We start from the raw sequence: 25,938 nt of genomic DNA, 5'->3' as shown, positions 1-25,938 counted from the left end.
TTCACTGATTCAGGAACAACCTAAACACTCCAAAATGTGTGAAAAAACCCCATTTCAAATACAGATAGTATAAAATAGTGTGTCATTTTTGCATTCTTACACAGAGGTGTAAATAAGATTTTTCCAAAGAGTCAGTCTTTTATTTTGAAAGAAACACGGTCTCTCTCCTTTTAATTAAGGCCTGCAACAAATTATCATTTTTATTAATAATTTGTCTGTTTTTGCCTGATATCAGATGAAATTGTCAGCGGGTCACACTCCGTTTCCATCTTCAGTTTAACATTGTCTCCCCTCTAACTGATTTCCATGGAGGAGGGTTTTTTTTAATTTCTCCAACCAATCACTTGAGACCAGTATATCCACCTGAGTCTAATGTCATTTAAAGTCAACACTGATGCGCAGCCGTACCAATATACCTGCTTATGCTTGGGTTTTAAAAGTGGAGCGGAGCAAAGTAAAAACTAATGACAATGACAATAGCATTAGTCCCGCCCATGGCACGGACTGACTAATCTAGTCCCCCCCACTGGATGTTGAGAAACTGCTGTTTCACGTCACAATGCCAGACCAGAGTCAGTCAACTCAAACTCGGTGGACTGGGCGAATTCATAGGTCTACTCTGGACCCAGGCAAAATGTATTGCTTATTATTTTTGATTAATTGCCTTATTTCACAAAATGTGGATTATAAAATGTCAAAAAACAAATATATACATTTTACAATAATACAAATCTAAAAAAGCAGAGGGTTTTCACATTTAAGACGTAGACATGGGAGAGTGTTTCATAGCTTGCTTTCTGCAAGATTGACCGATTAACCGTAAATTGTTGTGGGCAAAGTTTGTTTTCTGTTTTCCTGTTGTACTTCCACCTATCATCTTTTTGATTATGACTGGCTCAAAGCCTCAAACCGAATCATGTTTCTTTAAAACTTGCGTCGTGTACATTTAATTTAATGGTGCTGAGCAAACGGTGGTGAAAAACAGCTGAGGTATCGGGAGAAAATCTTGTTGTCTAAAAGGCGTGTTTGATGCTTTCCCATCTCATTAATGACAATACTTTAACGTCAGGTTGAAGATCTAATTTACCTGTTAGATGACTGAGTAAAGGAAATGACAGCTTGAGTTTCCCCAAAACTAGCAGTTAGTCTGACCGGCACTGACGTGGCGCTGTTGGGTAATGGTAGATTTGGTTCATTGAAGGCGTTAGCAAAGCAATATGGTACATAAAATAAGCACAGCAGTAACATCAGATAGATCAGATTAGTAGTAGTGTTTAACTATATATCTTTAAATGTTACAGTTACGAATGAAAATGATGAAAGAAATAAACAAGTTTGCCTATTTCAGATATCTCTGCAGTTCAAATCAACTGCCAGTTGTGAACCTGAAAGTAACTTTTAGTGTGAAGTCATCGTTATTCCGTCTATAGATCATTTCAAACTTGATGACTTAAACATTCTAAATAGGTCCACGTGTATTTCCTGTTGGAATGTCTGTAATGCAGTAGTTGAGAGGAAGTAAACAACGCCCTCTGCTGCCATAAAATCCCTTTAAAGATAAAATAACCACCATGTTTTTTTTTTTCAATTATTACCATCAGATAAACACTCACCCAGTGTTGAGCCCGTGGGCCCCAAGGCTGGGAGGGGCAGGGCTAGCTGTGCTATGTGGGGGTGGGGTTACAGAAGAAGAGGCGGAGCCTACTGCAGCGGAGCTGACAGGAGTCATGGGGCAGGATGCTGAAGAGCTGGCGGCTGAGGGGAAGAGAAGGAGAGGGATGTTGGTGCCATGTAGCAGGTTTGTTTTCACCGTGCGGATGAGTTACAGCATTAAATAAACATTTTGGTGACACAGTTCTTAATCAGCAGTCAGGATCCTTAGCTTTTTGAGTGTCTTCTTTAACTCCAGTCAACTGCAGACTGGAGAGAGAAGTTTGCGACTGGAAAGTATTAGCCTCGGCTCAACGGACCGATAAATTTCCAGCTGTGTTTGTTACCTGTCAGGCCATCTGTCATATCTGTGAAGCCTGGGATAGCTCACACCTTAGCCAGGGTCCATAAATCACGAGGACAAGCCATGACTCATGGAGGTAAACAACTCAAGACGGGACCAGTGCTTCCATGTTGTTGTCAACAAAACATCATTGTTTTCTATTTCAATCTTCCTCTCACAGAAATCATTTTTTTTCAAGTGATGATTCTTCAGTGTTTCATCAAAGCAGCAAAAAGCTCCGACAATACAGAAGTATCAACTTCTTCCAAATAACGTCAGGACCAGTTTAATCTTCCTGTGACCGACCTTAGGGTTCCAAAAACACAATTGGGAAGCACTGCTCTAACCTTTAATAATTCATTGACGAGACTCTACACGGGCACAAACAGTAATTACAGCTCACCTGTTGTGCTGAGACAGGTGGTGACCTGGGACAGACCCTGACTCGATATCTGGAGAGGGAGAGAGGGAAAGAGAGATCAGGAAATACTTCCATCTGTGGAAACAAATATCCAACCTCTGAAATTACACAAAACAAGTAAAGGAAGAGTCAGTGGATGTGTGGTGGACTGTACCATGTGCGGGCTGTAGCAGGGGGCTTTGTGTGTCACAACAGGTGAAGTCTGGCTGGGCAAGGGAGGGGTGGTGCTGCTAGAGGGGTTGATGCGTTTCTCTTTCTGTCTACGGTTGCAGAACCAAACACGAATCACCTCCTTCTCCATGTTGAGCTGCTCCGCCATGAGCAGGATCTCCTCCGAGGTAGGCTTCTGGTTCTGAGGAGGAAAACATCAAACTGATGAGTAAAAAGACAGACGAGCAGAAACTGAAACCAATGGATGAATGAACAGGTGATGATATTTGCCTAACCCTTACATGCATACCTTCAGCTCTTTAGCAAGCCTGTCTAATTCAGTCAATTCACTCAAATGTGCACCCAACTTGACAGTATTCCTTAGATGATTTTTCCTCAACACTGACTATGTTTTCATGCACAAAATGTTCCAGGTGTTTCTTATTCCAAACAAGACAATAAGCTGTTTACATGGCTGATGAAAATGAATATTCCACTAGTATTCCTGTTAACATGCAGCCATGCATACTCAGATTAACCTGCCATAACATGATTATCATGCCAAAATATGAACCAGTGGAACAGCTGGAGCCACTTTAGCTTCTTTGCATCAAAATAAAGTTTGTTTCCCTTTTGCATTCCTTCAACCACTTTCTTGAAAAGGTCACTGTTGCAACGTTGCGCATATCCAAGAACCCGTTCATATCCTGATCTTTCATGATGTTTAAAAGTTTGATGATGTCTCTCCTTTGGACCAGGGATGCGGGCTTTTCTTTTGGGCATGCATCTCTACCTCACAGTTTTGCAATCTGTAAGCTAGTTGGTTTGTATACAACACACAGAGCTGACTCAAATAGGTAAGAAGCTGTGTGTTACAAACTACGTTAAAACCCCAGTTGAGATGCATGTTATGAATGTGTCGTATTGGTGCTCAAAGAATGCTCCTAAAACCACAATAATACCGGCATATTCCAAATGAAAATGTTTCTTTAAAAAAAAGAAGGCCTAATTTGGAATATCCAAATGCAATATGCTGTTTACATGACTGGTGTCATATTCTGAGTCATAGTGGAACATCATAGTGTGCATGCAAATGTAGACAATGTTCATATGTTAAAGTTTTAAAAAGTCTTAAAAAGCTTTGTTTTTTTTAGCATTTTCTCTCAAATGATTATATGCCAGACGTTTACTTTGAGTAAAAGATCTGAATACTTCCTGAAAAATAAAAGATGAGGCTCTTAAATCTGCCACGTGCATCATTTTGTACAGTTGAGATCTAGAAAAATACCTCACTTGTCAGATCTCAGTAAGAAATTCAACATCCACTGAGATATGATTCCTCTGAATGCCATGATATCTTTTTGTTGACATTTTTCTGTTTTTGTGTCAGTCTCACTCTCCAGACTGACAGATTCCAGACTGACAGACACGGTGTTCTACATCCTTGGTAAATAAGTCAATGTCCTACCGTGCAGAAGTTGCGCTCTAAGGCCACTCGCACATTGGTCTCGATGCTGGTGCGCTTCTTCCTGCGCCGGCCGGATAGACCCTCGATGCCCAACATAGGGGAGGAGAGAGAAGACGGGCTGGGCAGCATGCTGTCTACTGCCATGGTTTCTGTCAGAGAGAGAGAGAGATAGAGAGACGAGAGCAAGAATAAATAAAGAGACATGAAGACATGTGGGCCAACAGACAGAAAAGCATGGAAGAAAACATGCAGTAAAGCCTTCTGAAGTAAAAGAACTACAGTTTTTTGCACTTACATGGTAACAACCAAAAAATATCACACTGATAACTTTAGACTTTTAGAACTGTTACTGACATACAGTATTGCTAAGTAATACTTCCATTAACAATAACTTCATCTATCCGCGCAATTTCGTCAGAGCTTGGTTTTGGACTTTTTCAAGTTTTGGAGGTCATTTATAAGTCATGCAAAATGAATGATTGCTGGGAACAAACTCTGCTGTCTGGATTTTCTTTATGACAGACTTGTGTCTGCTGTCAATCAGGTTAAGTTCTGGACGTTTACCTGCATCACTCAGCCACTTCTCCAGCAGTGGTTTCAGCTTGCACATGTTCTTAAAGCTCAGGTTGAGAGCTTCAAATCGGGAGATGGTGGTCTGGCTGAAGTCGTTACCATACAGTTTACCCATCGCAACACCAACGTCTCCCTGTCAGACAAATAAACAGTGTCAGAAATTAAGCTGAGACACACACACACACACACACACACTCCTGTCCACCTTCTTATTACCCCTCTTACCTGGGTGAATCCGAGCTTGATGCGTCGTTGTTTGAAGGTGCGGGCAAACTGCTCCAGCTCCTCCAGGTCGCTGGGTTCTTCCCCCATGTGACTCCCGTGACCTCCAGGAGTCAAGCCAGAAGTCAACGAGGAAGCCATGGCGCTGCTAGATGCTGAGGTGGCTCCTACAGACGTCACAACACCAACGCTGCTGCTGCCGGTGGCGACTATAGAGCCGCTGCCGCCACTGCTGCTTCCGCCAACCACAACATCGCTGCTCTTCTCCCTCTGTAATGTCGGGAAGACAGAAGTAAGAACTTTATTCAAATGGACTGACATGATATTGTATGTGTGGAGCAGGAGTCACCAACTATTTTTGTTGAAGGGCAAGAGTTTGTAGGGGCAGGACTTTTTCTAAATAAACAATTATTTAAACCTTAATAGCATCTCATTGTTAATTAATTTAATGTTCAATAATATAATGAAAATACTTTTAAATAAAAAAATAAATAAAATGGAATGTTAGAAATGAGAGTTTGCCTCCATCCTTGCATGAAGATATGGCACAAGCCGCATCCTGTTAATAAAATACCGGAAATTGTTTCACCCTCACCTGATTGCACCTGATCTGCACTGAAATATCTGTAAATGCACCACCCGAAAACAACCCCAACTTTATTCATAATAGCAGCACAATTGTCAGGACTGAGAAAAGGCCTGAGTGTATGTGTGTTTATATTAAAATATTTTCTAATAAGCTTACTAGAACCGGGTCTGCAAGCTGTGGGTCGACCCGAAAATCACTACTACTTGCTGATGAATGTCTGTAGCACCTGCTGATTGAACGCACATATTTGGGGTTTGTAAATCATTCATGATAAAATGATCAGTTGCAATTGTTTTGGGGGTTCCTTCAAAAGCCAGCTGACGATCACTGGTGTACAGGTTGAGCATGAGGCCAAAGAAATTAAGTGAATCCTAAAGAAATACTTCACCCACCAAATGACCATTTATGTATCAATTACTCAACTAGTGTCACGCTTTATTTGTGAGGCGAGCTGTTTTTCTTACACGCCTCTGATTGATCCAATAACAGCAAACACTTGATGAATTAAAGTCACTGGGGACCGTGTTTAACAACAGCAAAACTATATTAAAATATCCATTTACAAACTCCTACACAACCCTGCAAGTCTTGCTGCAAAGTCTATTGGTATTGTGGTAAAATTTAGTTTCGTTTTGTTTTTGATTTTATTTACTATTATAATTTGTTTTGATTGTAAAGTACCTTGTAATTTTGTTTAAAATGATATACTGAAAAATATATACATAAAAATATATACTATAGTGTATATTTTTTTTCATTATGTATTATTGTCATGACTGCTAAATCATACAGAGCTGAAATAGACTGGTCAGTGAATACATATGATTTAATCATCTGGGAGTCATGCATAAAAACAATAATTTGATCCTGTGTGCACTGACAAATTAAACAAATTTGACATCAATCATGCACAAAAAACATCTTTTATTCAAAACAGGAGAAAAATACTATGAATATATTATCTGTAGACAGAGTTTAACCTCGGCCTGCCATCAGGTCGTCTGAGACACATAGTACGTCAGAGCAGGAATTTGACCCTGCGAGCTTTGGGAGTATCAACTAATTGACCAGACATCATGCACGATACCTGCCGCTACACGCCTCATTTACATTTATCATCTCTGTGAATAAAATACATGAACAAGCAGGGAGCGGCCGCTGTCGTGTTTGACATGACTTCATCACAGCTTATTGAAAAATCTATAACGGCCCTCAGATGCGTGGGGATGCATTCATGCATTGTGTTACAGAGGATAAAGACCTAGGACACGAGGTGAGCTGAGTGAATATATCATCAAGATTCTATGTCTTTCATGAAAAGAAGCTGCCACGATGGAATATATTTTTCAATAAGCAGCTACCTCGACCTTTTTCCTTTGGCAGATTGTTGCAGCAGAGATCAGCTATTTGTTTAAAGTGTCTCTGAAAGCAGAAGACAACCTGAAGGATAGTCAAGAGTGTTTTGCATTCTGCAGGTGGTTTGCCTGAGATGACAGCTGATGGTGGTTAATATCAGTCTAACAAAAGACCTGTGCTGCAGAGATTCAACATCTATTGGTTTTGCATGAAGATAACTAATACCACTTGTGGTTTATTTACATTATGCTTCTCAAGGTCTCTTTTACGCTGTCTTTCTCTCCCTCTCCCTCTGTCTGAACAAACTCACACAAAGACTTTCTACCTGTGCTTGGAGACCCAGGCGAGGCGGGGTTGTCAGTAGCCCCCCTGGGCTTTGCTGAGGTAGCTGGATCAGATTTGGTGTCGAGAGCAAACCTGTGAAAGGAAGAGTAACCAATTAACAAACCAAACAATCATCCAACCAACCAACCGCTCAATCAAATTATTAAAGGGTCCAGTATGTAGGACTTAGGGAGAGATACTGGCATAAATAAAATAAAACATAATAAGTATTTTTTTTGGTATAATCACCTGAAAATAAGAATCGTTGTGTTTTCGTTACCTTAGAATGAGCTGTTCATATCTACAGAGCCCAAAAAGGACCAAACACCGGCTCTAGATAGGGCCATTCACATTTCCTTATTGGCTACCATAGGTAGCAGTTAGCAGCATAGTTAGCAGTCCTAATTGGCTACCATAATTAGCAGTTAGCAGCATAGTTAGCAGTCCTTATTGGCTACCATAGTTAGCGTACAAGCTGAGCAGCATCAGAAAAAAAACAGGAAACTACTTTATTCCCCCCCTTTTTTTTAACTCTTTAAATCATCAGGTCCGTTTGTTTTTGAGAAGAAGAGACCTCTTTGGATAATTTGGCTCCTTATAAAAACCCTCTGAACCTCTGAATCATACATCATCACAAAGAAAAGGAGAACACACGTAGGAGAGAATTAATTTGTAACGTGAAACTGCTTTATAAAGTATTTTACTAGTTTGAATCACCTGGATCTCTATGGATAATTTGGTTCCCCGAACAATAAACACTGAAAGAATCCTAACCGTGAGTTCAAGTTTGGCCCATGGGAGACGTTTCAGCTGGTTGCAATCATAGACAATAGGCAATATTGAATGTAGCTACTGTGACGTCACCCATTGGTTTATGGACTTTCATTTTGAAGCCTCAAGCTCGGCATTTTGGTCATTGCCATTTTGTTTGTTGGAGCCAGGAGTGACCTTTGTTGGATGAGAGGCTGGAGCTGTGGAGGAGTGAGGGGTGGATCTGACTGAGAAGCTGAGGACACTATCGGCAGACAGCCTGTCACTCAAAGCAACCAGCACTTAATTATGTGCAACTTTAAGCCTTGATAAAATGTGAACGGGTGGCCCTAGTTGCCCGCTGTACAGTTGCCATGAATGTTGAAATTAGATTTTGAGACGGAAACTGTTTTTTGTACCAGGCTGTAAACATGTATTACTGCTGTAAATTTGGGCATTTTAACACAGGGGGCTGTGGGGATTGACTTGCTTCCGGAGCCAGTCTCAAGTGGCCATTAAAGGAACTGCAGCTTTTAACACTTTTCAGTTGGCTTCATTTTTCAGCCCCGTACATTGCACCTTGGTTCCAGTCTGCAATCCTCACTGCTAGATGCCACTAAATCCACACACTGCTGTGATAAATGCACCAGTAAAGCCATCGGGTATGGAACCAAAATTTCTTTCACTATATTACATGAATTCTTGGTGGGTTTAATTCTTCAAATGTGTACTTTATTGTAATTATCAGAACTGGAGACCAGAAGTTTCCTAAGTGGACCTCACCCTGCTGCGGCTGCTGTGCCTGTGGTGGCTGAGACAGGAGGAACTGGGCAGGAGACTGGAGATGATGACCCGGCATCAGAACCAGCTGCTGGAGCTGCAACAGCTGCTGGATGTCCTGCAATGAAAACACAAACACTCCTCAATATACTGCACAAATAAACTGGGCTTAAAGGTGACAGACAAGTCAAGGGATGGCCAAATATTTTTTTAAAAAAAGTGTCAAAAGTGCAACTAAGAAATCACATGCTGTACTTCGCTTACTTCAAAAGGTACACACTGTTCATTAGAGCACTTGCTGTTCATACCTGGGCTGTGAGCTGGATCGGCTGTGACAGGGCCAGCTGTGGTGGAGGCGGGGCTTGGACAGTTTGTTCCTGTTTGGTTTGTTGCTGTTGCTGCTGCTGTTGCTGCTGGGATTGTGATTGGCTCTGCTGTTGCTGCTGGTTGGCTTGTTGCTGCGCGGCAGCATGGGCAGCGTGAGCGGCATGGGCAGCGTTTGACTGCTGAACGGCGGCCGCCAGGAGCTGAGCCTGAGCCTGTTGTAGGAGCAGCTGCTGCTGGGCTGGGAGCAGAGCGGCAAGCTAGGGGACAGCAGGAGAAGGTGGAGGAGGAAAGGGGCGACAGAGAAATAAGGACAGCGATGGCAAATGAGATGAAGTTGTAAAGATGCAGGAAGGAGGTTGAAAGGAGAGGTGAATGACAAAGTAGTTTGACAAAAAAAGGAAATGAGAAGGATCATGTGCAAGAAGAATAAAATGAAGACAAAAGTGGAGACATAAAGAAAGTCAGGGGAGAGAACAAAGAGCAGAGTCAGCTAAGCATTCCAGGAATAGAGGTGTAGGTGAATCTGTTAGCGGACAATAAAAGCATGCCAGAGCAAGACAAGCAAGAAAAGCCATCCACTTAACTTAAAGAACGTTTGGCTTAGGTATTTCACCTAATGCAAATACTGTACACTGTATGCTGTGCAGGTGCTTTCTTGTCCTTCAGGGCATTTATGTACTTACACTGAATATTTTTCTCGTGTGCAAGTGCATGACAGTAGTCACATTATTCGGCACTTAACACTATAAACTAAATGAAGGCACAGTCACATGAAAGCATGTTTGAGACTGCTTACAGCATTTAACTATCATTTTTGGTTCATTTTACCAGATGACAGCAATTCTAAATTGTTGATAGAGCACAAATGTAACATTTTAACCACAGATGTGGACACGATGTAGCCAGCAATTTGAAATCAAAATCTTCGGACTGAAATCAAAGAGCAGATCTAGACTAACTCTCAATGACCTTCTTCTTCTGGAGTATAGTGCAGAGGGGAGTCCACTGTGCTTAGCTAAAATTTCAAGAGAGACTGGTACTCATCAAATCTGATAGAAACGGCAGGGCGCACAACTCCAAAAATCTTAATGTGTAGAAAATCTGCAAACAGTAAGAACACCAGCACTACTAGGAAGTTTCACTTATTCAATATGGGCCAAAATGCACAGAAGATCATCAGTGCTGATGATGGTGCAAATATATTTTACCTAAAGATGGTTTCTGTCATTGTACAAAGTTCTAATCACAGTGATTAATGTTCAACTGTTCATTTTTCTAATAGGTTTGGTTTTAATAAGTTATGGTGACATAAAAGGGGGTTCAATGTCATGATTGACAGCTGTGTGTGTTGTGATTAAAGTCTCTGCTTGGTATTGGCTGGAAGGGTGTATGGGCAGGAACACAATACTAGGGAGACTGCTACTGCGCAGAACGTTACTAGCGCAAGATGGCAACGGCTGTATCCAGGATATTTTGGCTTCATTTTTGTACAGTGGGAGAAAATGGAGCTGCCTTGTCCTTCTTTATATACAGTCTATGTTACATTTACAAGCAGTTTTTATTTAAAGTCTAAAAAAAGCATCATTGATACACAGAAAAAAAGGACTGAGGAGAACTTTCCGACGAAGACAGTTGCCATGTCAGCCAAGAAGGGGGTCACATCTCGTCTTAACACAATTTATTATGAGTGTGAGCGTGTGCATCGTCTCACCCCTGCTAGCTGACTGCCAGCCAGCATTAGCTGTGTGTGGTGGTGTTGTTGTTGTTGCTGTTGTTGTTGTTGTTGCTGCTGCTGCTGCTGCTGCTGCTGTTGCTGTTGTTGTTGTTGTTGTTGTTGAGAGGAAGGGGGGATGTTGCTATGGGCCATCTCAGAGCTCTCCTCACTCTTTCCCTAAAGCAGATCACAAAGAAATGTTTTTGTGAGTAAATGCATTGATCCAGAGACGGTTTTTAAAGCAACACACACACACACACACACACACACACACACAGTCATACACTGATAGGTACAGCTGTTGTCCTCTACTACTGACAATCTGACTTTTCTTGTTTTGCTGGCGCAGTGAAAAGTTTTTTTAATCCAGTACTCATGGAATATGCACAGGGTATACATAGAATATATGAGAAATTATACTTACACAAAATCAAACTGCTGTTTAACGCAACACTACAAGAAAATGTCTGTTTGATTTCAGAAAATGAATCCTGCAAGTCTGTCCCCAAAATGATTAATCTTATAAATGTAGGGAGGAGGTAGACCCGAAGCACAAATCCCATATATACTTGTGGAAAAACTTATTGTGAACATAAATGGCTGACAAAATGCAATCAACTTGTGCACACATTTCAGTGATCAAAGCCAGTTTAACATATCATTTTTGTAGCTATTTTGCACATGCAAACATACCAATTAAGACATAATTTCTACTATATTTCTACTTTAACTCTGCATTTTGCTTCTCACACACACTCTCAGGTCTTAAAATGCAAACATTTAACAGATCAGACTTTGAGCAGCTGCATAATTATGAGACCTGCAAAGCTGATGTGATAAATCAGTTTTGGACCCCCTCTCACAAATGTTCGTGCAGCCAGGGAACAGGTTTCTCAGAATGCAGAATCATGAGACAAACCAGATTTTGTTGGCGAAAAGAAAAGAGTCAAAGTCAAAGATACTTCATTAGCGCTCCCTTGTTTGACTTTGTGAGCCTCCGTCTATTGTTGCCCTCTCCTGATTCACAAGTTGAAGTGTTTGCCGTTCACCTGTCCAGAAGGTCGAGTCAATCCTCCCCGTTTTCATGGTGTCAGGAACACTCCAAAGCTGGTGACCTCTGACCTCTAGCTGTCGTTAGCCACTCACAGCCCTGTCATTACCCATCCATCACCGCTGCACTGTGCTGCATCTGTACGTCTATCACTCACTGTCACCTCTCTCACACACCCTTTCTTCTTTCTGCCTTTTCTCTCACAGCTGACTGTTTCTTCTCCTCAGTGAAGGTGGGCGTGGACAAAGTTGTATGATTTGCATATTAAGTGCAATGACTACAAACACACCACAGATAGTCATGCCAGCACAAACACACGCTTACACACACACCCACATACACATACATGTTCATACACACACCCACACCTACTTATTGCACTGTTGTTTTCAGTGCATACACAAAAACACACCAACGGTTTTTGATTAAATCTGACAACAAGAAAAAACAATAGTGACATAAAATGTACTAAAATGAGTAGCACTGTAAGCAAATAACTTTGCACCTACAGTATCATGCTTGTCCTGTGATCCCTATGAGCAAAAAATACAGTCATTCCTCAGCTGCAAGCACAATGCTACCCATAGCTACATGCTAATGTTAGGGAAACATGTGATCCTGGTCGCTGATGCTGAAAATTCCAGAATGATTTTGGATCATATTCATGCTGGAATATTTCTGGTTTCATTAAGTAAGTTTTCTTGGTGATTTCTCACAGTAGAAAGTGCCGCTATTCTCTGTTACAGTCCTTCCCCAGCTGCAAGTACGCTGCTACATGTAGCTACATGCTAATGTCAGGGTAGCATGTTATCTCAGTTGCCAGTGTTGTTCATTTTTTTCTCCAATTTGAGATCATTTTCCTGCTGGAACATGTCTGATTGTGTTAGGAAGGTTCTTATAAAGCTGATTATAATCAGAGGTCAGTACTGGAAACTGTTTATGAAAATGGTGAATGGATATAAAAATAATTGATCAGCTCTTCATGGCCTCTATATAACCAAAAGAGGTTTGACTGATACAGAGTTTTAGTATTAACGTTGTTGACAGCCAATTTTTTATGACAGGTTATAAGCTGGAATTGACCAAAACAGCACGCGTGTCAGATCTGGCTCACCTTGCTACCAGCCGGTGTGGGAGAGATGCTGAAGGGGCTTGTTTTCATCGGCTGGACCTGCAGTGGCAAATAAAAGTAACAAAAAATAAAATCACGCACATCAGTGTCGACATCATCCGATGACAGATTCAGACACTGCAATCAGTTACTCAAACATCAACAACGATATAAAAACTGCCACTGCCAATGTTTTGATAATCTAATGATCATTTTCGTGATTTCTTTGAACAAGAAAGCCAAACATTTGCTGGTTTCATGCTTCTTAAATGTTCAAATTTGATGTTTTTTGCGGTACATGATAATAAACTCAATAGCTTTTGAGTTTTGGACTGTGTGTCGGATAAAACATACTATTCCAAAACATCACCTCTGGCTCTGGGATATCACACATGCCATGTTTCATTTTATGACAAAATTATTCATCAATAATGAAAATAATCATTAATTCCAGCCCCACTGTATGAGAAAGACGCTATCAAAAAACCCAACAAGTATTGTAGCTTAATACTCAAGTTCACAATCATGTGGCAGGATTTGAGAACGCATTAGTATTAGTATTAGCAAGTATTGATTTTCCACCAAATATTAAGCTCTACTCTACTAATGAACAGATAAGTAACATTAAATGTTATTTTGAAGACTTGATACAGATATTGCTGTTATTATAAATTTATGTATCTATATATATTTACTGTATCATGATAATTTACAGATAGTAAACTTTATGTATTTATCAGATTCATTTTTTTGGTACATTAATTTTTATCCTATTTATCAATTTGTTGGATTTATTCCAGAGTGAGGCATTTAACAAAGTCACTCCATGTTGTGTACTGTGTATGACTGCATGAAAATAAGACTTGATTGGATTTGGAGATAAAAGCAAAGTTTAGACAAGTGCAACTTTTATTTTATTCAAAATTACTGTTAATAACAGTAGCTATAATTATTGTTATCATTATTATTATTATTTTAGTTTCTGTGTTAAAATAACAACACTGGGATAATAACACAAAATAATATAATAAAATAAAAGTAAAAGACCAACCTGGTCATCGGGGCTGTTTCTGTCAGAGTCTGAAACACAAAGAGACCGTTTATTAGACAGTGTGAGGGATTGTGTGTGTGTTCGTGTGTGTGCGTGTGTGTTCGCTGTGTTGTAGAAATTGCACAATGACTTAACAACATCACAATCATTTGAAATAATGAGAGAAAATTCATATAATTAAAACATGACGATTGAATTCTTTAAACAAAATGTCATCATTATTATTCATGTCATGAAATATATTTGTGTTTGTGTACCTGAACTGTCCCCTGGATACTCAGCCCCAGGCTTCTCCTCTTCTGCTGCTTTAGACATCCTGATATCTGCAAGAGACACACACATTCACATACACACACCAGAAAGGGTCACGGAAAATACATGGAGGTACATAAGGCCATGCTACATGGTTAGAACAGCAGAAGGTTGTTGGTGCAAATATCTGGCCGACAGTGAAAAACACACTCTCAGTGACTGTCATTAAGGCGCCTTTAGAACATTTGACCACTATACTGTATGTCACGAGAGGAGACTGGACACGCTGGATACACACACACACACACACACACACACACACACACACACACACACACACACTAATGCTTATAAATCCAACAGTATCAGTGGGTGAAACAGACTGACTCTGTTTCTCTCTCTGTTTGTGTTGTAAATTAAAAAAAGCAGTTCATCACAAATGATGTAAAAGTGTAACTGACTAAAAAAAAATGAATGTTGAATAAAATACAAAAACTGTGTTATCTGTTTAAACTGGGTTGATTATTGCATCAATAACTGCAATAATTTTCCGAATCATAACTTGCATACAGTGTCAAAAGTCATCGGGGGAGAAGGGCAAAACTAAATGTGTGACATGACATTGTGTCTTGTATCAGAAGGCGGGCCGGCCCTCCTTCTCCGTTGGGGGAGATCAGCACTTGTATCTATTCGGCTGTAAAGACGACTTGCCTCAGACATTATACTTATAACACCTGCTCTCAGGACTAGCGTACACTCCATAGTATAATTTAAAGTTGACACACTGACATTGACAAGTCAAATAAAAAAAAAAAAAGTTTTACTGATTTTAGGTTTGACTTTTGATGTACCTGCATTTTTATTGCATTTTAAACCCATACCAAGGATATTTTGCTTTAATTTATAATTTTTCCTGCACAAATATTTTTGTATAATATGCTTGTATTTTAGTCCTTTTCAGACCGACATCAAGGATATTTTACAATGTATATTTTATCCTACTTTCAACATTATGATTCTACCTCATCCCCATTATCATGATATTTTTTATTTCATTTTTTTAACTCTGCACTGAGGTCTCACTTGTAAGATCTTGGTCTCAGTGTCACTTCCTAAGTAAATACAGTAATAATGTAGTGCAAAAATAATCCAAAACTGCCACATGAAAATATGTTATTTTCCCCCTTGCTTGTATATGAATATCGTCTGCAGCTGTGGTCAGCCTATAGTTGCAGAGGTGCAGCATCAAATTCTCGGCCCTATTCATAAACCATCTCTGCCGTACTTGGCTCTAGTTGTGTCTTCAGACAAATCCAATTGCAGGGGCGGATTAAACCATTTTGCGCCTTCTGTAAGAGGTAAGAGGGGCCGCGGAGGGCTTCCACATTTTTTTTTTTATAAGCAAAGTTCTGCTGATTTATTCAGCCAATTTGAATTTGGATATGTCATTCATTAATTTAAAAGGAAAAAAAATGCTACCTTACATTGAGGTCCTGGGTAATCAGTTCCCCACGTCCCTGTATAGTTGTACAGCAATAAATTCAGTAATTTCATATTCCATTTCATGTTTGAGCAAAACAAAAACAAAAGTGCAGTTCAGAATGACAACTATATTCTATATTTTTTTCTAACACAATCTACGTGCTTTTGAGAACATTTTAGTCAATTGTAATAATAACTGTCTGAAAAGAAGGGATAACATCCACACATAGCCAGGGCAGCTCTTGAATGACACTATAGAAACCCACACAAATCTTCTCAGTAGAATCAGTCCTCCATGTTTTATACGTTTACTTATGGGTACACTCTCTCCTGTCCTTGCATCATCTGTTGCGTGTTCTCTTTCACCATTCACATACACAAACAAGGGTCCAAACAATCCCTGCTGTCTGAATGAGAGGTCAGTCCTGCAGTTTTTTGCAGTGCGATTCTCACTATTGTGCAGGCCAAAGTTCAACCGCTGCTGTCGGGGATTCAAAAGAACACAGAGCACGTGGATATGACTGTTAACAAATAATTGCGAGCAGTAACTATTAGTGAAAGCGTCCTGAATTGATGATCTTTGACAACAAGAAGTGGAAATGATACTGCCATTGTCCTGTGATAACTTCCTGTGTTGGTGATGAAACCCTTTGAAAGCTCGGCTGGATAAAATCAGAAATACATCACTGTCAAGATAAAACCTGTTCTTTTTCGCTCCTGAAAGTTCAGGTGTGGAAGATATGGCGCAGTTTTTACTCTGCAGTGATGACGTGAAACTCCCAAGATTTACCCCTGCTGATAATTTCATCCTGTTTTCATTAAATACGACCTGCAAACGACCGCGCTAAGCAAAAATGTACCTCAACAACAAAAAACTGATGATACCATGCTCTAATTGAGCTCTTTAAATGTAAACTTTATTGACTCAGGATGTGGGACTGGGATTAAGAATCAGCTTTTCGTGGCAGATATCGTGTTAACTACCCTCGCTGTGCCTCCTGTTTGTGGCGACGTCTGGGATTGCGGCAGTAATTGGTCCAGGAAGAGCGACGCCAGAGGAACTGCTTACCTGAGCACCAGACATTACTCAGCATGGCCGCTGCCGCCATCTTGGATAAAACACTACTTCACTCGCCCCCTGTGCTACGCCTTTAACTTCTGTCTGTCTTGTGCTTTTATAACTCATTTCGCCTCTTCAGCTGAGGGACTTTTTGCCCATCTACGGCGCCGGCTCAACAACAAAAGAGACACCTCGATAAAAACGTGGTAAGAAAGAGCTCAAAATGTAAGCTCTGTGTGATTTAGTGCTCACGTTCTGTCTGCGTGAGGTTCATGTGTCTGGCAGGAGGCTGAAAATAATCAAAGTACACCTGATAAAACCACAACTAACATCCTCCTCTAGTCTGCACCTCGTCTTCCTCGATATAATTACAACTACAGCTTCTGTCCTGCTGCTTCACTGCCTCCTTTATACCCTACAGAGCATACACACACACACACACACACACACACACACACACACACACACACACACACACACACACAGAGGGCCCACATTTTGTGCATGACACAGGAAATATGGACAAGGGAGGAATGAATGCTTGAAAACAAACGAAGGAGAAGGGCTTGCTGTAAATGATATATAAACCCAGTGTGTGTGTGTGTGTGTGTGTGTGTGTGTGTGTGTTTGTGTGCGTGGTAATCTTATCATCAGGGTCACAGACAAGTTCAAGATGTGATGAGAGGAGGTGGGAAGAAAGGATAGAGGGGAGAAAGAGAAATGGCAAACGGCAAAACCGCAAAGAGAAAGAGAGCGTGATGTCAGGATGCAGTGAGAACATTTTGAATGTGAGGAAAAAAAACTGGGACAAATCATGTCCTACCCCAAAAAAACCAAACAAAAAAACCCCTTAAAATTCATTAACACACTAATTCTGTTTCTGGGGTCAAACATTATTTTATACAGGATTTATATGTATAAAATAAATGATTTTTTTTTTCTGTTCCCCTAAACTCGCCATGTGCCAGAAAACACCCTATTGTCCTAGAAAAGAATTTTCAACTTCAAGTAATTAATAAATGTGCTCAAAGCCTTTAAATTTTAAAACTAACAGTATGAACTGATAACATCAGTGTGAAAATATACTGCTGTAATTGTGAAAATGTTGGACCTTAAAAGATGTGTCTCTGATTTTTCTCATCTCGACTCCTGTCTCACTTTCTGATTTCCAAAAAAGGCAGGAATGCTGCTTAAGTACTGGTCAGCTTTTGTTTTTTTTGATAAATGCCTTAAATAATATTAATATCAGGTGTGTCTTAACCCTAACATGTCAACTCTGTAGCCCTCCTAAATCAAAACTTAGCATGAATTATGGTTTTAAAAAGAGCATTTTGATTAGCATTATTCCGTCAACTCTGTCAGATCTTACCTCTGACACCCATTGGGTACATTGTTAAAGAAAACATATAATCACTGGGAGGTTGGCCCAATGTTTAACAGTCAAGAATTTGATCTGTTAAAATATATTTTCCCAGTTTAACTGAAAAATAGAAAACAAAACCTCAAAAAATAAGGTTTTTGTTCCCATTTTCAAGAACAAGCGAAATATTTTCTTCTATACTGTTCAAACTATGATGCCAAACGCTAAACCCTGACATACTCTGGTGTTAAGATGACCAAAAGTCAGAATGGTTGTTTAATTTTGATGTGGTTAAGTTTGTGTCAAAAGACCGGAAAAGAGGGCGAGATAGACTGTATAGTTATTTTGATTCTGTAAATGTCTCTGTGAGTGATCCATGAACTCTGTCTTACACAATGATGATGTGATTATACAGACTTCTTTTGTTGCTTTGCTCCATTTTCTTTTTTCTTAATGATGTCTAAAAATATGTTCGTTGGACTCTGGTCCTGGATTGTTGGATTTCATGGTGTCTTGCAAGCCTTGCATGACACAATAATAACAAACTATTTCATTTATATAAAAAAAAGGTGGAAATGAAGAAAGAAAGAAAGATGAGATGGACAACAAAAATATTGTTTTGCAGGTGTAAAATATCTGTGCACTGAACAGAGATGCAAACTTTATCACACACCTCCCTTTTTCTGTGTGTTGACTTTTTCTTTTTCTCTTCTCTATAATAATAAACATTCATGTCAACCTACGTGGTGATTCCTCATCGAAGTTAGGTTAGGTTGAAAGAAGTCAACATTTTTTGGGGGGAGTACCTGATCTTGTGATATTTTTAATCCAATAATTACTTTTGTTCCATTTGTCAGAATATTCCATTAAGAGCATTGTGGAAATAAAGGTTTGTGTTGTCACATCTGTGATTTAAAAAACCGCATTCATCAAAATCAACCTGCATCATTGTTGTAAAGGAGCGAATTCTATGAGGACTGAGTGAGCCTTCAGTTAGTGGACGATTGCAGTTACATGATACATCCATATGGTGGCAGCACCCTCCTGGAAATGCTGAGCCAAAACTGTGTGTATGTGCGTGTGTGTTTGTGTGTGTGCTGTACCAAGTACTTCATAAGTCATCTGAATCTTTTAAGTTAAAAAAAAATCTATGTTAAGGAATAAAAATTTTTAAAGGGGGTGTAACAGACTGCCGTCACAGGTACACTAAGAAATACATGATGAGGCTGAAAGTTGAGCTCAAACTGGAATAAAAATCTCTACGTACATTTGTCAGCTGTAAAGAAAAGATGAACCCAAGACACAGAAACACTTTAAATTCATATTTTAAGTTTCTCTGCTCACATCAGATCCTCCTTAATGACAAACTCAATCCACTTCTGTGACCTTTAGCAACAAATCTTTTTTATTAGATCACTTCTTGCTCCGTCTTTCCTGCTGCTGATATTTGTGCACTCATTGTACTTTTACTTATATGTTTATACTAATATTTATACTTTTATTTTGCACTTATAGTGGTTAGATTTAAATACTGAATATTTATAATTGCTTACATTTGTATCTTATTCTATATGTATAAGTACTTGCATAATGACAACAAGGTTCTTGAATCTTGAAATCAGAACAAAAACACAAAAAACACAAACTGATGTTTAAAAAAAATTTAACTTTCCTCCACACTGAATTAACTAAACTGTATTTTACACATATGAAATATACATATATATATATATATATATATATATATGATTTACTGACCTTGTAAATCAGTCTTTTGCAACATTACATTAAATTATTTCTGTAATCACTACTAATGCCACTACTACTACTCAACAATACAATATAGAAAATGAGATCCATTTTTTAATTGTCATTTTTATTGTGAGCTGCATGATGCTTTGGTTAGTAAGATTAAAAATGGATTTTGTAAATATGATGAGGCACACAGACACATCTGTTCACATATGAAACATATAAATAAGTTATCTGGGGAAACCCTCCAAGAAGAGGAAAAAGGCACTTTATTAAGATAATCTGTAGATATTAAGTAGTTTCTGATGTGTTCAGTTCATTTGGGATGTTGTTTCGTTTTTCGTTTGCAGTGTTTTGCAAGTGGTAAATAATTGTGCACTGAACAAGGATGCAAACTTTATAACACACCTCTCTTTTTGAGTGTGTTGTGATATTTTTATTTATTAATTTGTTTGATGTTATATGATACAAGCTTCCATCAAAGAACATCGTGGAAATAATGGTTTATTTCTTTCATTTATTTTTTGTTTATTTGGAGTGTTTTTTTTGTTTTGTTTTTAGTTCTTTACTTTCTTTTTCCACATGCTTTGTACATGCAACACCAGGAGATGTTAGAAAAATGATGGTGTCTCGTAATCCCATGTGGGATGGGCCAAATGATTAGGCATGACACAAAAATAAAAATAAATGAACGAGCGCTGTTACTGCTGCTTCTACTTCTACGACTATCACAGCCTCTATTACCAGTACTGATGTAGTCCTGATGCGACCACTGTGCCCGTCAGTACCGTTGCCACCATCACTAATTCAAGTGCAGTTGGTATAAACACCACTTCTTGCACAAAACGTTTCCACTACTTAAAAATACAATTTGCTAAGATGCTGGATCCATTTCATTCAAACATAGGCTTCGATGTAATACACTTCAAACACACACACACACACACACACACACACACACGTTATTATCCCTGGCTCCTTCATCCTCTCAGCATATAAAGGGAGGAACCCTATAAAATCATTTTATCATCCCACTCCCCCCCAACCTCCATCTCTCCCTGCCCATAACTGCCCCTAACCCCTCTGGCCATGGGGCCTTTCCACCCCCACCCCCCATCCTTCCAAATCACCTCATATGTGCTAACAATCAAACACACACCGAACCCCCAAATGTCACAGATGGCCAGTACACAAGGAGTTTTATTTTCTCTCATCAGAATCGAAACAGAACTTATTTTTTCTAACACATCTACAATTGTGTGTGTTTGCATCATCTGTTTGATTTTTGACAATATCTTTATTTCTATAACAACTTCAGGGTAAAATTTTCCCTCCAAGTTGACCACCATCCCAACACACTCCTCCGCCCCGGGGGCAGTTTGACAGCAGCCTCTTGTATTCAGACCCCCGCCCTCAGTTCTTACTCATCCTATCAGTGCTAATAGCACAGAGAGAGAGAGAGAGAGAGAGAGAGAGAGAGAGAGAGTGGGGCAGATGATGTATCTGTCTTCTGCTGTTGACATGGCCAGCCTGTATGTGTGTGTATGTGTGTGTGTGTGTGTGTGTGTGTGTGAGTGTGTGTGTGTGTGTGTGATACAGGGAAAACAGGGGGGTGCAGGGTCACTGTCAGGGAATTAGAAAAGGGGGAATGAGTGAGAGAGAGGAGGGGGGAGAGGGGGATAGGATGGCTGGAGGGGTCCTAAGCTCACCCCCCCGTCCCTCCTCCTTTTTGCCCACCCACCCCGCCTTGGTCACGCCTGTCAGGGGCCGGTGACAGACGGCGCGTGGGTTTCTGTGTGTGTGTATGTTTGAGTAGGGGTGTGGGGGGTGTTGCCTGGCGCTGTTTGGCGTGTGGATGTCAGAGGTCAGGCACATGGTCTCGGTCACCTCACGCCTCGCAGAGACACACATACACACATACACACACAAGCTGCCTGCCTCTCCCACCTGTCCCCTGTCACACACACTACCAAACAAACACACACGTCAACGAGCAAATCTGCTACCGCTGTGATGAGGGGACATTTAAAATCTGTTGTGAAATGGACACAAGACACTAAACTTAAAAAGCTGTAGGAGCTAGTTATCGTCTAATACAAAGTTACACTCTGCTCTTTTATACTTTTATAGTTAAAATTCTCAGCTTATTTTGCACATATTTGCAGGATGAACTTTTGCACAATCCTCTGATGAGTATATTTGCACAACCTGCAAAACACTGTACATCTTTATCACTCTGAAACAGCTATATCATACACATTTCTTATGTTACAGTATTTTTTATGAGTATATTTTCAATATTATTATGACAATGTTTTTATTTGATATTTAGGTTCTTGAATGTTGCAGTACTTTCCTCTTGATATGTTTAATTCATGGATCACAGACAAAAGCAAATTCCCTGCAAGTGAAAACCTACTTGATAATTAATCTTATTCTAATCCTCATCTACTATCATTGATATCGATATTATCGTTAAGTCTATTAAATCTTTAAAAATATATGGGAAATATGCCATTTACAATTTCTCCAAGCCCACTGTGATTTGTTTGTTATGTCCAAACCCTATAAATATTCAATTTCCTGTCATACATAACAAAGAAAAGCAATAAATCCTCACGTTTGAGAATATTTGGCGTATTTGCTTTAAAAATGACTGAAATGATTGAAACAATCATTGCAGCTCTAATAATGTTAATGTTACATAGTAAAGAGGAACAGAAAAGATTGAAAAATATGTGACAATGAATGTTATAAGCCATAACAAGGCAAAAAACCCCTCCCAGTCCCACAATGGTTAAAGGGTTGATGATTACGATTTTAATTACCATAAAACTTCAGCCACACAGCTTTGCACAGTCATGAGTTTTAATTATACAAACATGGCAGGACTTTTGAGAAAGCTGAGAAATATCACTTTGTGCTATTACCTCCAAATGCCATAAAAAGCAACTCAACTTAACTGTTATAAAGTCATAGATTAAATAAAATATAAAGATCTGCAAAAAAACAACTTTCAACTATCTGACCCAAGAATGGGGGAATAGTTGTGAATGAATATTTGATAGTTTCATGTTGCATCTCTTTTTCTGCTGGTTCAAATTGAACATTTGATTCCCAGCAACACATCTGAGAAACGGACGACGTGTGTTGTATCTCATTTTAATGGCCATCACAGCAGCAGAGAACAGAGCTGCGTATCTGAACACATTTGGCTGCATCTAATGAGAATATATTCAGCTTTAGAGACGATGCTGCATACATAAGGTGGACTGTAGCAGCATTAAGTCATCCACATTGAATCCTTAAGCAGAGAAATCATACTTCCAAATTATGCCACCCTACTGTGTATATTTTATCTGAGATTCTGCATTTTATTATATAGGTTTACACAGCCGTACTTACTATAATCAGGGCTCACAGATTGTTTGATATTTAGATGTTTGAGCAGCAAAAATATAAGTTTTATACTGCAAAAGAATATCTTAATATCGCTTAATGGGGCCGTCTCTTCTATGGAGTGCTCGTGACCACTTTCCAATATAAACCAAGTATTTATGGATTATTGGTGAGAATTTTTGGCTATTTGACACTTGTGAAAAAGGACTGACAGCATTAGTGCAGACACCCTGTACAGAAAGCTGCCAGTTAGCTCTAGTTGACTTGGTTATAGTTCTCCACCTTCACTCTTCCCATTAGCATCCCTCCTCCTTCACTTTGTCCCTCACCTCCTACCCCTCTTTGTCCTGCACTCAGTCCATTCTTGATTTATTCTGATCTCTCTCTCATTTCCTCTCTTCCTCTTCTCCCTCAGCTATAATATGACCATCTCACTTGAACTTCTATCTAACCTCCCCCCTTCCATCCCTACTGTTCTTGCTCCCTTAATTCCTCCATTCCCACCTCCCTCTCTCTGTCGAATTTAATCTCTGACATCCCATCCTCACCTTCATATACCCTTCTGTAGTTTTTTTTTGTATTCTCTTTCATACACTATAGATTTTGTAAATTTGCTGAGCTGATGTGGAAAACACATGAGCACATTGGTGGAGATAATTCTCATTAGGTGGACCATGTTTTTGTGCAAGAGAGCGAGTTCGCCTCTGGCAAACTTAAGGGTCAGCAGACTGGTAACTAGCTCACCTTGACACTTGTGGCTCCACTACAGTGAGAGCAAACCTCTGCCTGGTCTCATAAAGTGTGAAATAATGAGTCCTCAATGCAAATAATAAAAAAAGAAAAGAGAAAAAAGTGTTAGCCAAAACTTCTCCCAAGCTTAAAGGTCCAGTGTGCAGGATTTAGTCTTGGCAGAAATTAAATATAATGTCATACGTATGTTAACTTTAGCGTATAATCATCTGAAAGTAAGTGTTGTTTTGTTTTTGTTACCTTAGAATGAGTCGTTTATATCTACACAGGGAGCGGGTTCTTGTTCATGTAGATCGCCATGTCGCATGATTCCGTTTTCCATGTTTCTACAATAGCTCAGGATGAACAAATCTAACACTGTCTCTGGACAGGGCAATTAGTTTTTTCATGTTGGCCACTGTAGTTAGAAGCCCCTCTGTGACAAGTGAAATAACAATGGAAAAACACAGATTTTTAACATTAAGCTGCTTTTTTCAGTGTTTCTACCAGTATATATCACTTGGTCTGTTTCTTTTGGAAAGAAAGAGACCTCTGCAGATAATTTGGCTCCCGCTGGAAACCTCTTGAATGTTTGGATCTTATCAGAAAAGAAGGTCGACACATGCTAGCCAAGCACTGGCAGGTGCTGAGCTAGCGGCCCACCTGTGACAAACCAAACAACATCAGAGAAACACTGATTTTTAACCTGAAGCTGCTTTATTCAGTGTTTTTACTGGTTTTAATCATATGGTCCATTTGTTTTCAAGAGGAAGAGACCTCTGCGGATAATTCAGCTCCCAGTAAAAACCTCCTGAACTATGAACACGGAAGGAAATCTAAGCTGCAGGTCACGCTTGGCACATAAGAGAAGTTTCAGCTGGTTGCAATCTGAAATCCTCGTCGCTAGATGCTACTAAATCCTACATACTGTTCCTTTAATACTGTTTACATGCACTGATAAAACAACATCACTCCACCGTCTAATTGTGATAAGCAATTGTTTGTACAATATACGGAGTGTAATGAACCAATTGTGAAGCTGCCGACTAAATCAAACCAATAATCTTCACAAATCCTGTATGCAGGATGCAAAATTAACTTACTTGTACACCGGCAAAATGGCCAGTGAATATTCAAATTTGACTTGCCACTTACATATTTTTCCAGCATTTGGCTGGTAGATGGTGCTTAGTTTGTACTCTGCCTGTATGTATATGTAAGTCAGAATTTAGTCTGCTTTTGAGTTATTTTTAAGACTTTGAATGGAAAGTCTGGTTCCTAATATTAGTCTCTGTCTGTCTTCCTAAAAGGTTTTTTCGGTGCTTGTCTGATGCTACTTTGCAGGATTAGTTCCATTAGGCTTCAACGTCCACCACAAATAGATGATTTCTGTCTCAGAGTAATGTTTGTTTGACTAAAACTCTAATTTGTCTCCCTCTCTCCCCCTGTGTCTTTATCCCTTCATCCCCACCCCCCTCCGTCTCCACCTTCCTCCCCCTCTCCTTCAGTAGTGGTCAGCTGCAGCGGTCATGGCACCACTGGACAGCGCTCTGCTAGCACAGGACACACAGACTCGTTGCCAGGCAACAGCAATGAAAGATCACTCTGTGTGTGCGTGCATGTGCCCACATGTGTGCACAAGTGTATGTGTGTGTGTGTGTGTGTGTGCTCCTCACATGTTTGTGTGTGTACCTGTGAGAGTGTTAATCATTAAGAATAAACATGTTTCCCTGCCTGAAGCTGAGGCTTTGCTGTGAGGCAAACAAAGTGCTGCATGCTAATGTCTCCACTCATGCTGACACTTTAACAACCAGTATTAAAGGGTTCTTCTGCCTTTTTTAGGTGGTACTGACATCATAGATGTCTGATAAAAAAATAAAGGTGAAACCAGAAAAAAAAATCACATCTAAAATTCATTTAACCCCGCCATATGTTACAGGTTTACAGCTCACAAGGCTAAAATCTTTCAATTAAATATTTGAGAGAGATATTTTAGTTTCAATTGGTTGTCAAGAAAGTGTGTC

At 39.6% G+C, this 25,938-nt stretch overlaps 1 protein-coding gene across 1 annotated transcript in view; it reads right to left on the bottom strand.

Moving 5' to 3' along the window:
• LOC125905325 (POU domain, class 2, transcription factor 1) overlaps window positions 1-25,938 on the bottom strand; it is a 105,061-nt gene that overhangs the window by 4,866 nt on the left and 74,257 nt on the right. The window contains exons 4-16 of the mRNA XM_049603254.1: window positions 14,138-14,203; window positions 13,881-13,909; window positions 12,833-12,889; window positions 10,665-10,844; window positions 8,935-9,210; window positions 8,630-8,744; window positions 7,098-7,189; window positions 4,831-5,097; window positions 4,597-4,738; window positions 4,033-4,181; window positions 2,569-2,766; window positions 2,397-2,445; window positions 1,614-1,755 (exon numbers count right to left, since the gene is read on the bottom strand). Of these exons, the coding sequence (XP_049459211.1) occupies window positions 1,614-1,755; window positions 2,397-2,445; window positions 2,569-2,766; window positions 4,033-4,181; window positions 4,597-4,738; window positions 4,831-5,097; window positions 7,098-7,189; window positions 8,630-8,744; window positions 8,935-9,210; window positions 10,665-10,844; window positions 12,833-12,889; window positions 13,881-13,909; window positions 14,138-14,203 (1,762 nt within the window). The remainder of the gene's footprint in view (window positions 1-1,613; window positions 1,756-2,396; window positions 2,446-2,568; window positions 2,767-4,032; window positions 4,182-4,596; window positions 4,739-4,830; window positions 5,098-7,097; window positions 7,190-8,629; window positions 8,745-8,934; window positions 9,211-10,664; window positions 10,845-12,832; window positions 12,890-13,880; window positions 13,910-14,137; window positions 14,204-25,938) is intronic.

This window comes from Epinephelus fuscoguttatus, linkage group LG17 (genome assembly GCF_011397635.1).
Source record: "Epinephelus fuscoguttatus linkage group LG17, E.fuscoguttatus.final_Chr_v1".
Classification (NCBI taxonomy): Eukaryota; Metazoa; Chordata; class Actinopteri; order Perciformes; family Serranidae; genus Epinephelus; species Epinephelus fuscoguttatus.
Note: the sequence above shows the minus strand (reverse complement) of the source record. Positions and strands in the feature narration are given on the sequence as shown.